Source organism: Lagopus leucura, unplaced genomic scaffold (assembly GCF_019238085.1).
Source record: "Lagopus leucura isolate 7727_CA_CO unplaced genomic scaffold, USGS_WTPT01 139-14_obj-0_obj, whole genome shotgun sequence".
Taxonomy (NCBI): Eukaryota; Metazoa; Chordata; class Aves; order Galliformes; family Phasianidae; genus Lagopus; species Lagopus leucura.
This window is the reverse complement of record NW_024964212.1, coordinates 9187-20600: the sequence shown is the minus strand read 5'-3', so window position 1 is coordinate 20600 and position 11414 is coordinate 9187. Positions and strand designations below refer to the sequence as shown.

The 11414-nt window shown below is 58.4% G+C and overlaps 1 protein-coding gene across 1 annotated transcript in view; it reads left to right on the top strand.

Moving 5' to 3' along the window:
- DYSF (dysferlin) overlaps positions 1 to 11414 on the top strand; it is a gene marked incomplete at both ends in the record, with an annotated part of 22484 nt that overhangs the window by 3648 nt on the left and 7422 nt on the right. Inside the window, 20 exons of the mRNA XM_042891918.1 lie at positions 19 to 69; positions 560 to 590; positions 841 to 956; positions 1028 to 1154; positions 1258 to 1361; positions 1447 to 1515; positions 1590 to 1633; positions 1751 to 1833; positions 3074 to 3115; positions 3548 to 3663; positions 3906 to 4019; positions 4500 to 4677; positions 5654 to 5778; positions 6228 to 6334; positions 8286 to 8478; positions 9515 to 9670; positions 9774 to 9905; positions 10466 to 10632; positions 10868 to 10982; positions 11063 to 11168. Coding sequence (XP_042747852.1) covers positions 19 to 69; positions 560 to 590; positions 841 to 956; positions 1028 to 1154; positions 1258 to 1361; positions 1447 to 1515; positions 1590 to 1633; positions 1751 to 1833; positions 3074 to 3115; positions 3548 to 3663; positions 3906 to 4019; positions 4500 to 4677; positions 5654 to 5778; positions 6228 to 6334; positions 8286 to 8478; positions 9515 to 9670; positions 9774 to 9905; positions 10466 to 10632; positions 10868 to 10982; positions 11063 to 11168 — 2176 coding nt within the window. The remainder of the gene's footprint in view (positions 1 to 18; positions 70 to 559; positions 591 to 840; positions 957 to 1027; positions 1155 to 1257; positions 1362 to 1446; positions 1516 to 1589; positions 1634 to 1750; positions 1834 to 3073; positions 3116 to 3547; positions 3664 to 3905; positions 4020 to 4499; positions 4678 to 5653; positions 5779 to 6227; positions 6335 to 8285; positions 8479 to 9514; positions 9671 to 9773; positions 9906 to 10465; positions 10633 to 10867; positions 10983 to 11062; positions 11169 to 11414) is intronic.

The following is an 11414-nucleotide window of genomic DNA, read 5'->3' as shown; positions in this document are numbered from 1 at the left end:
TCACTGCTCCTCCTGCAGGTCCTGGATTCGCGCTCTTTCCGGATGGACGCGGTGATCGGCGAGTTTCGGGTAGGGATCCGTCCCGTCTCCGTGTGATGGGTTGGTGGTTGGGCTACAATCTTGGAGATCTTTTCCAGCCTTTGTGACTCTGATTCTGGGAGCTGGGATGGGTTGGGGTTGGATTTGGGGGTCCTGAGGGGCTCCTCCAGCCTTTATGCTTCCGTCGTTGAGCGATTCTGTGTCTGGGCACAGGAGGGGTTCAGCTCGATGACCCTGGGGGTCTTTTGCAACCAGAATAATCCCATAATTGAGTGGACATACGGGTGATGAGGTTGGACCGGATGACCTTGCGGGTTGGCCCAGACGATGCCATGACGGAGTCATGGAGGCGATGGGTCGGCGTTGGGACTCAATGGCCTTGGGGGGTCTTCTCCAGCCCGAACGATTCGGTGCTTCTGTGGGCGGTGATGGGTCGGTGGTCGGACTCGGAGATGTCAGGGATCATTTCTGACCTTCACGGCGCACTGATTCTACCATTTTCTCTCTCTGTGTCTCACAGATGGACGTTGAGAGCATCTACTCGGAGCCCAGTGAGTTCTGTGTCTGCCCCCATAGGAAAGGCAGAGGTGTTCCCCTACCCACCGCCCCTTCCTGGGCAGTGTATCCACGCGGATTCATTTTGGGATGAGGCCCATAAAGGAGGGACAAAGTGACGCCTGTTAAATGTTTCCCACCCCATCCCTGCCAAGCGTGACAATCAAACACGGGGAGCTTAGCAGCCAGGAGGCCAGCAGAGGGAATTCAGCGCTGCCCCATCACACCACCCCTTGTCTCCCCCAGAACATGCGATCCTCAGGCGGTGGCTGCTGCTCTCCGACCCGGAGGACTTCACAGCGGGGGCAAAAGGGTACCTGAAGGTCAGCCTGCTCGTGCTGGGGCCCGGGGACGAAGCTCCTGTGAGTATCAGTGCTGGGGGGCTTCCAGCTGCCATCTGGATCGACGCGTTGAGCCGTCGGCCATCCCACAGGTGGAGAAGAAGGAGGTCTCCGAAGACAAGGAAGACATCGAGGGGAACCTCCTGCGTCCCACGGGGGTCACCTTGCGAGGGGCTCAGTTCTGCCTGAAGATCTTCAAAGCTGAAGATTTGCCCCAGAGTGAGTGGCGGCACCGCGCCGTGGCGCTCGGTCTCGATGCGGGACGGAGCACCCATGGGTGCTGCACGTCACAGCCCACCCAGCAGAGCTCTCCCCCCCGCAGTGGACGACGCCGTCATGGACAACGTGCGGCAGATCTTTGGCTTTGAGAGCAACAAGAAGAACCTGGTTGACCCCTTTGTGGAAGTCGGCTTCGCTGGGAAGACGGTGAGTGGGGCACGGTTGTGTCCCCACTGGGGCCTGGGGCTTCCCAGCACCGAGGGGAGACCCATCCCTGCTCCCACCCCTCCAGCTCTTCTCGAGGATCCTGGAGAAGAATGCCAATCCGCAGTGGAACCAGTGCCTGACGCTGCCGGTGATGGTGAGCGCCGTGCCCACCCCTCACCGCCCCGCCGCCCCCCGGCCGCACCGCTCACTGCTCCTCTCTGTCCCCAGTTCCCTTCCATGTGTGAGAAGATGAAGATCCGGGTGACCGACTGGTGAGCCACAGGGAGGGGATGGGGTGGGACCCCATAAAACAGGAGGAGCCGTGGAGGGGGATGCGCTGATGGATCGGGGGGCAGCCGGGCTGCGCTGAGACGTGCGCTGCCTTCCAGGGACCGTCTGACGCACAACGATGTCGTCGGCACCGCCTACCTCTGCATGTCCAAGATCTCTGCGCCCGGCGGGGAGCTGGAGGGTGAGTGGGGGGTGGGACGGGGGGCTCTGTGCACGGCCCTGGGGAGCGTGGTGCTCGCAGCTGGAGCTCAGCGTTGGCTTGGAAGAGGGAATGGGCAGGGTGGGCTCTGACCACTGGGGCAGAAATGGGGGCATGGGTGGGGGCGTGATGCTGGCTCCATCCGTCCCATGGTGGGGATTTCCTCCATCCCATGGTGCTGGCTCCATCCGTCCCATGGTGGGGATTTCCTCCATCCCATGGTGCTGGCTCCATCCATCCTATGGTGGGGATTCTGTCCATCCCGTGGTGCTGGCTCCATCCATCTCATGGTGGGGATTTCCTCCATCCCATGGTGCTGGCTCCATCCATCCCATGGTGGGGATTCTGTGCATCCCATGGTGGGGATTCTGTCCATCCCATGGTGCTGGCTCCATCCATCCCATGGTGGGGATTCTGTGCATCCCATGGTGGGGATTCTGTCCATCCCATGGTGGGGATTCTGCCCATCCCATGGTGGGGATTCTGCCCATCCCATGGTGCTGGCTCCATCCATCTCATGGTGGGGATTCTGTGCATCCCATGGTGCTGGCTCCATCCATCCCATGGTGGGATCTCCATCCACCTCCTGATGGTGGATCCATCCGTTCCATGGTGCTGTCCCTGTTGATCCATTTCGTGGCGGTGGCTCCATTCATCCCGTGATGATGTGTCCATCTTGCATGGTGGTGGCTCTGATTATTCTGTGCGGTCTCAGTTCCGTCCGTCCTGCGGTGACGGTGGTTCCATCTGTTCTGTCTGGTTGCTGGCTCCATTCACCCTGCATGGTAGCTCTGTCCATCCCATGGTAGTGTCTACATCTGTTCTGCATGGCGGTGGCTCTGTAAGTCCTCTGAGGTCGCTCCATCCTGCACGGTGACTCCATCCATCCCATGGCGGTGACTGCACCCGTCCCCTGGCCTTGTGCTCTGATTTTTTGGTGGCTGTCCCTCCTGGCTTGTGGTCCTGCAGACTTTCATTCCTACTGTGGCCATAGGAAGAGGTTGCTGCAGAGCTGCGTTGCGCAGGAGGTTTTGCATCCTGTCTGAGTCCTTGTGTGCTCTGCAACCCCCCTGGAGGGCTGCGTGGCCGTGTTGCAGCCTCCCTGCTTCTCTGTTGGCACCGAATCCCCCAGCAACAGCATCTGCTTTTCCCATAGCCTCCTCCTGTCCCACAGCCTTCCCTGCTCCTCCTCCTGACCTCTCTCTGTCTCTTTACGCTCCAGATGCGTTTCCTGCTCTCACGAAGCCTCTGAAAGCCTCAGACTGTACGTCCCCTTAGAGCCTCTTGGTTTGTGGGCACTTGGGTAACTTCTTTAGGGTGTGAGGTGCCCGGGGAAGGGCTGCGCTGCCATCCCTCCGTTTCGGTTTTGGGGTGCCCCCGTTGGGCAGCGGCGGTGCTGGAGGTCTCGGGGTGACGATGCGTTGCACACTGAGCGGTCGGGGTCTGGTGTTGTGCTGGGAGCTCAGTGCACGTGGACCTGGCTCTTCGCTGCTCGTTTGCTTGAGGTGTCCAGAAGTGAGCAGCGCTCACGGCTCGCGCTGCCTCGTGGCACAGCGCAGCCCTAAATCCACGCAGCTCCCGGCCCAGGGATGCTCCGCACAGTTGCCAGCACCTTCCCTGTCCTGGCCAATAGGTGTTTGCGGGGACGTGGCACTCCGCCATGGGTCCCTGACGTCTCCTTTCCTGTGCCGTGCAGTGGACGACGGGCTGGGCTTCCTGCCGACCTTCGGCCCGTGCTACATCAACTTGTACGGCAGCCCCCGCGAATTCACCGGCTTCCCCGACCCGTACGAGGCGCTCAATTTAGGAAAGGTGAATCAGCCTCTTCCCAGCACGGCCCGAAATAGATTAACCTTCCTTCCTTCCTGCTTCTGCTAACCCTGCCTGGCTTTGTTAGCAGGAGCCCACGCCGCACGCTCCGTCCCCGCTGGCTAAACTCCTCCCGGCACTGAAATAGCGCCGCCGCTCTGACCTCTGCTGCGAAGCCAACGAGAGCAGAGGTGGGGGTGAAGGATGGGGCGATGGCTGCTGACCCTGTCCTGCTCTACCCCAAGGGCGAGGGCGTCGCGTACCGCGGCCGGGTGCTGCTGGAGCTGGAGACCAAGCTGGAGGAGCACGGGGAGCTGAAGGTGGAGGACATCTCTGCGGATGACGTCCTGCGGGTGGAGGTAACGGGGCTGCTGCGCTCTGATGCTGGCCGTGGAAGGGGGATGTCTTGCAGCTGATGGTCTCCTGGAGGGCGTTTTCATCCCAGGGTGCCCACCTTGCTCTGTCTGAGCAAACCGTAGTGCGGGTGGATGTGCAGGAGATTCGCTTTTAAAGAGCAGCCATCCCGTCGGCAGCAAGTTGGATTTGGTGATCCTCGCAGGTCCCTTCCAGCCTGGGTTCCCCTGTGACCTCGAGTGCTGTTGCAGATGCACTCTTGATGCTCTTTAGAACTGACCTGCCTTTCCCACGCGGGTCGCTCCAGTCTTCTCCTCTGTTAGATTGTTCTTAAACATCTCACCCCAAATTCTGTCGACGCGCATAACGTTCTCCTTTCCTGCGTTAATCTCTTCCGTCCCAGTGGCTTTGCCATGCTGCCACGTGTCAGGCCATCATAGGAGGGCAGTGGTGGCATCTCCTCCCCGTTCCTGTGCCTCTTGCAGAAGCACCTGCGGAGGAGGAAGTACTCCCTCTTTGCTGCCTTCTACTCGGCCACCATGCTGCAGGACGTGGACGATGCCATCCAGTTCGAGGTCAGCATTGGCAACTATGGCAACAAGTTTGACAACACCTGCTTGCCCTTGGCCTCCACCACGCAGTACAGCCGGGCTGTGTTCGATGGTGAGCAGCACCAGGGGACTGTCTGTGCATTGGTGGGGGGGTGGCTGTGGGGTCTCCATCCTTGAAGGCCTTCAAAACCCAAACTGGAGGACTTCGTAACCAGCTGGAAACAAAACTGGGGTCATTAGAACCCAATGGGACGCCTTCGAAACCCAGCAGGAGACTTTCAAATCTCAGTTGGAGATCCTAGAACCCAACTGGAAGCCTTTGAAACAAAACTGGGGTCATCAAAAACAAATAGGAGGCCTTCAGAACCCAACTAGAGGTCTTCAGATTTCAGTTGGAGGTCCTTAAACCCAACTGGAAGCCTTCGAAACAAAACTGGGGTCATCAAAAACAAATAGGAGGCCTTCAGAACCCAACAGGAGACCTTCAGATTTCAGTTGGAGGTTCTTAAACCCAACTGGGAGCCTTCAAAACAGAACTGGGGTCATCAAAACCCAGTGGGAGGCCTTCAAAACCCAACAGGAGACCTTCAGATCTCAATTTGAGGTCCTCGGAGTCCAACTAGGGGCCTTCAGAACCCAAGTAGGGGCCTTTAAAACCCAACTGGAGTGCCTCATAACCCAACTGAAAGTCTTCAAGTCCAACTGGAGACCTTTGGAACCTCAACGTGTGAAGGCACGCGCATGTGTGGGAAGATGTGACTGGAAAGGAGGGGGGCAGCCAGGAATTAAGCGTTCCTGTGGAGCCCCTTGGCCCTAACAACGCCCCTTAGTTCTCATGGGAGAGTTGGTATTTTGGGGTGGCCTTTCCCAGGCTCCCATGGGGCTCTGGGATCAGATGCCTTCAGCACACCGGGGTCGTGCCGCTGCTTCCTGGCCTCACCGCTCCACAGATGGGTCCATGGGCACTTTTGGACCTCGTTGCACATGGGGGTCTCCAAAAAAGCCGGGCCCTGAGCTCCTGCCCCAACCACGCGGTGCCCGCTGCCATCACCCGGTGCCCTGAGCTCACCCAACGCTGTGCCCTCCAGGTTGCCAGTATTACTACCTGCCCTGGGGCAACGTGAAGCCCGTGGTGGTGCTGTCCTCCTACTGGGAAGACATCAGCTACCGAACCGACACTCAGAACCTTCTCCAGCACGCAGCAGACAGGCTGGTGAGTGCCCTGGTGACACAGTGCATCCCTCTGTGCGTGGGGGGCTGGAGGATGGAAGTTATCTCTAGTGGGGTCGGTGTGGGGCTTGATGGGGAGCTGGGTGTTACGTTTGAGGCGTGGGAGCCACAGCAGGGGCTGCCGATGCCTCTTCTGTGTGACTCAAAACCTGGGACGCTTCCTTTCTTCTGTGGCTTCCAGGCAGCACGGTGTCACACAGCTGGGTGGGAAAAGAGGGGACCGCCCTCATCCTGCGTGGTGACAGTGGGGTGCTTCACCCAAGCGGGGAACCAGCGGGGGAAGCATTGCTTCCTTCCCCTTGGGAGCGGTGGGTGGGATTTCTGGCCGTGCTACAGGGAGCTCCGAGCGGAGCCCAACCAGCTGGGAGGTTGTGAGCTGGGGGGGCCGCACCGGGGAGGTGGGACGTGGCACTTAGCCCTGTTGTCGTGCAGGAAGCCAACCTGGAGCAGATCCACCTCGTGCTCAAGGCCAGCGGCGCGCCGGGCGAGCTGCAGTCCCTGGGAGCCCAGCTGATGGACGACGTCATTGCAGACTGCAGGTATTTCTGCCACCTCTCACCGGGACGCTTCTCACCGTGTTTTGTTGCAGGAATCCTTGAGAGGAATGGTTTCCTGCTGCTTTTTTCTCCCTCCTGTGCTGTGTGTGCATCCATGCAGGGCGCTGGGTTTCTTGGGTGCCGGTGGTTGGAGCGGAAATGGAGGCGTTGGGTTGGGTGACATGGATGATTTGTCCCACCGTGGGGACAAATCTGTCCCTCTTGGCTGTCCATGATGTCGGCACACCTGCTGGGACCATCGTCCCCATGTTCCTCCCCCCGGCCTTCATGGTGGGGAGGCGATGCCTCCTCCTTTTCAGCCTGGAAGCCGCTGTGCAGAGCTCCAGGAGGACGCGCTCACCTGGCCAAAGTCTGTACCCACAGCCCCCTGTTTGTTTGCTTTCGAGCATCATAAAGGAGATGTGTTTTGCCACACACACGGTTGGACTTGGTGATCCTAGAGGTCTCCTGCAACCTTAAAGCCCTGTGGCTCTACTAAAGAATGGCCCTGTGCAGCCTGACCTCTCCGTGGTCGCTGGGTGGATGTGGGGCCACGGTGGCTGAACACACAGGGCTTCGTTCAGAAGGAGCTTGGGCTGGATTTTGGAGCAGCAGGACAGCTCTGCTGCCCCCAGTGCTTCCCGGTCCTGGTGGAAAGGCTCAAGTGTTCTCCAAACCTTTTCACAAAGAGATGTCAGAATGCTCCTTGCTGGAAAAGGAGGAGGGCTGGACGAGGCACTGCGGTGGGTGCAGCTGGGGGAAGAGGAATAGCAGCAAAACCCAGTGCCCCGAGCACTAAGGGCACCTGGCTCAGGTAGCTCGTGCTGAGTGGCTTGGATTGGAAGAGTCCTTAAAGATCAGAGAACCATGGAATGGTTGGGTTGGAGAGGTCCCTAAAAATCAGCCATGGGATGGCTTGAGTTTGGGTTGGAAACATCCTGAAAGGTCGTAGAACTGTGGAATGGCTTGGGCTGGAAATGCTGAAACCTTCCTTCATCCAACAGCTCAAATTGACGCTGTGCGTGCGTGGCCTGGGTGACCTGGTGGGCAGTGGTTGACCAACAGTTGACCAATGATTGATCAACAGTTGATCAGTGGTTGACAAATAGTTGATCAACAAATTGGCCAGCAGTTGACCAGTGGTTGAGTAATGATTGACCAGTGGTTGACCAGTGGTTGACCAGTGGTTGACCAGCAGTTGACCAGTGGTTGACTAGTGATTGACCAGCAGTTGACCAATGGTTGACTAGTGATTGACCAGCAGTTGACTAGTGGTTGACCAGCAGTTGACCAGTGGTTGACTAATGATTGACCAGTAACTGACCAGCAGTTGACCAATGGTTGACTAATGACTGACCAGAAGTTGACCAATGGTTGACCAGCAGTTGACAAGTGGTTGACTAATGATTGACAGCAGTTGACTAACAATTGGCCAGTGGTTGACCAGCAGTTGACCAATGGTTGACTAGTGATTGACCAGTATTTAACCAGCAATTGACCAACGGTTGACTAGTGATTGACCAGTAGTTGACCAGCAGTTGACCAATGGTTGACTAATGATTGACCAGAAGTTGACCAGGTGTTGACCAATGGTTGACCAGCAGTTGACCAATGGTTGACTAATGGTTGACCAGTAGTTGACCAATAGTTGACCAATGGTTGACCAGTGGTTGACTAATGATTGACCAGAAGTTGACCAGGTGTTGACCAGTTGTTGACTAGTGATTGACCAATAGATGACAAACAGTTGTCCAATGGTTGACTAAAGATCAGTAGTTGACCAGCAGTTGACAAATGGTGGGCAAACAGTTGACCAATGGTTGACCAACAGAACCTGCATTAAGGGGCTTGGACTGGGGGATCTGCGGAGGTCCCTTCCAGCCCCCCGTGGTCCTGGATTCTGGGAGGAGGGTGACGCTCAGGATCGCTGCTCACACCACACCTCTGCCCGCAGCGTTCCGCTGCCCGACGTGCTGGGGAAGGCGGCCAGCACACACCTGGACCAGAACCTGTACCGCTTCCGCAGCACCAACCTGGAGCAGGTGGTGCGGGCGGCCCTGAGGCTGAAGCACGAGGAGCTGAGCCTGCCGGCCGTGCTGGAGCAGGCGGAGGATTGGCTGTGCCGGCTGCGGGCCATGGCTGAGGAGGTAACGCCGCGATGTCCCAGTCCCCACCATTGCCTATGGGTGAGGTTTCGTGGGGTGGTGGCACTCGGTGTAGAGAAGCTTCAGCAGGGAGCTGTTGGTGAGAGCAGATGGTTTGGTTCTGTGACGCTCTTTCCAAGGCAATGCTTGGCTTGTTTTGCCCTGGTGCTAAAAGAGAGAGGGGGCAGTGAGTTGAGAGACGTACAGTGATTCAATCCAGAGCACCAATAGAATGGCACCCACAGAACGTGCTCTACGTGGAGGGACAGGAAGCAATCAAGTGACCTTTGGGAGTATCATCATAGGGTCCTCTGAGTTGGAAGGGTCCTCCAAAGACCTTCTGATCCAACTGACAGCCAGAAGTCATTTAGCTCCAATCGCAGTCGTTATCAAACTCCAATCTTAGATTATCCAACACCTCACAGTGCTGACTGCTGCTGTCTGGTCATGCTGGCCAACAAAGCTCTTGGCTGTGGGGCTTCTCGTGCAGAATCAGGGTTGGGAGAGCTGATAAAAGGCTGAGGAACAATACTCAGCAGGATGGGTTTCAGGTAACTCCTGTGTCTTTTGGGTTGTTTACCACTGCAGATTTGGGTTTCTTTTTACGTGGCAGGTTATGTGGAGGCCCGAAAGTCAGTGGGGCTTCACGTGCCAAAGAGATCCGTGGCCGCACACCGTAGGGAAGGCGTAGCAGTAACCAGGATTCCGGCAGTAGCTGGAATATTCACTTGCTCATTTTATTTCCTGGGCTTCCTTTTACACGTCACATCCCAGAGCTGATCTTAAATCAAGAGGTTGGGCCGCGGGTCTCCCGAGATCCCTTCCAACTGGACGCACTGCGAGCCCCAGAGGTGTCGTGGTCCGTTCTTCCATCTGGCACTTCGTGTTGCTTTCGTTCCCAACTCAAATGGACAGCCACGACCCGGGTGGGATGCGGGGCCGGGATGCTCAGCCCTATAGGCTGGGAGCTGGCGATGGGGCCTGGAATCCTTGGGGTCAGGGGTCTGCGTCGATCTGTAACGCCCGCACTCCTCTGCAGCCCCAGAACAGCCTCCCAGACGTGGTGATCTGGATGCTGCGGGGCGAGAGGCGCGTTGCCTACGCCCGTGTGCCGGCCCACGAGGTTCTCTACTCCCGTGGTGGCCCCAGCTGCTGTGGGAGGAACTGTGGCAAGCTGCAGACCATCTTCCTGAAGGTTCGTGGCCTTTCTGCCCGCGCCTGCAGAGCTCAGCTCCTCGTGCGCCCCGCGGCGGCTCCCTGGGACCGCTCTCCTGTTTTGTGCGCCGCTCTTTCCGCAGTACCCCCAGGAGGAGGCGATGGGGCCACGGATCCCAGCCCAGATCCGCGTCCAGCTCTGGTTCGGGCTCTCTGTTGATGAGAAGGAGTTCAATCAATTCGCTGAGGGGAGGCTCTCCGTCTTTGCTGAAACCGTGAGCATCTGGCAGGGCCCCTCTGCTCCGCGTTCTCCTGCTCCGCGGGTCCTCCTGGAGGGGGCAAGGTGTGGGGTGGGCCCTGGTGAGGGTGTGGGTGCTGTGGGGCTCCCTTCTGACCTGGAGAAGAGCTGATTCCACCGGCGAGGTGGAGGGGGATCCGGGTTCCCATCCTCCTCCCTCTTGCTGGGGGTGGAAGCTGGGGCTGCCCGCAGGAGGGCTGGGGGCTGCTGGGTGCGAGAGGCTCTGCCCACGAGTTGGTGCTCAGGATGGCTGCGAGTTCATAGAGTCACAGAGTCCTTTAGGTTGGAAAAGCCCCCTGAGGTCATCAGGGCCAGCACTGCTATCACAAAACCACGTCCCTAAGCATCACACCTGCATGTCCTTCAAGTATTTCTTAGAACCGTGGGGTGGTTTGGGTTGGAAGGGCCCTTAAAGCCCATCTAGCTCCCTACCCCCCCCCTCCACGGGCAGGGTTGCCACTTGCTGGACCAGCTTGCCCACAGCCCCCTTGTACCTCTCACCCCACTGCTAACACCAAATCTCTTCTGGGATCTCAGTACGAGAATCAGACCAAGCTGGCACTGGTGGGGAACTGGGGCACCACCGGCCTGACTTACCCCAAATACTCCGATGTCACCGGCAAGATCAAGCTCCCTAAGGACAGCTTCAAGCCCTCCACGGGCTGGACCTGGGCTGGTGATTGGTTCATCTGCCCGGAGAAAACGTGAGTGATGTTTTTATTGTGAAACCGCATGGGGGTGGGAGCCCCTAAAATGTGGAGTTGGGGGTGAGGTCACCCCCCCAGAGCATCCTTGGCGTGCAGCGATGTCGAGGTGTTGTATGGCTGCTGGGTGACGACCCAAGGTACAGCCCCAGGTTTGCAGCTCCCATTTGGGGAGGTGGGCGCTCAGGGGCAGTGGGGTGGGATCCCCACTGATGAGCACCGCTCCTGGGTGTAGGATGCTGCACGAGGCGGACGCGGGGCACCTGAGCTTCGTGGAGGAGGTGTTTGAGAACCAAGTGCGGCTGCCGGGCGGGCAGTGGATCCACATGGCTGACGCCTACACCGATGTGGTAAGGATCGAGTGGATCCCCGGGGTGCTGCACAAAGAGGGGGGCGATGGGTGGACGTTGTTCCTCATGGTGTCCCGCAGAATGGGGAGAAGGTTCTGCCCAAGGATGAGATCGAGTGTCCTCCGGGCTGGAAGTGGGAAGACGTGGAGTGGGACACCGACCTCAACAGAGCCGTGGATGAGAAAGGTATGAGGAGGCAGATTTGGGTGTCCGTGCCGCTTCAGCCTCTGAACTCTGCCCCCTGGGGGTTTCTTTCCATGCTCCCATCTGGGGATGGAGGTGTCAGCTCCTGTGGTGGCAGCTCAGGAGAAGGGCTCAGCCCCTGGTGTTCCCTGTCCCTGGGGATCTGGCCCTGTCTGAGGCTGCGGGGCAGCGCTTCGCTGCTGGATTTGGGTTGCAAGAGTCCTTAAAGTTCATAGAATCATGGAATGG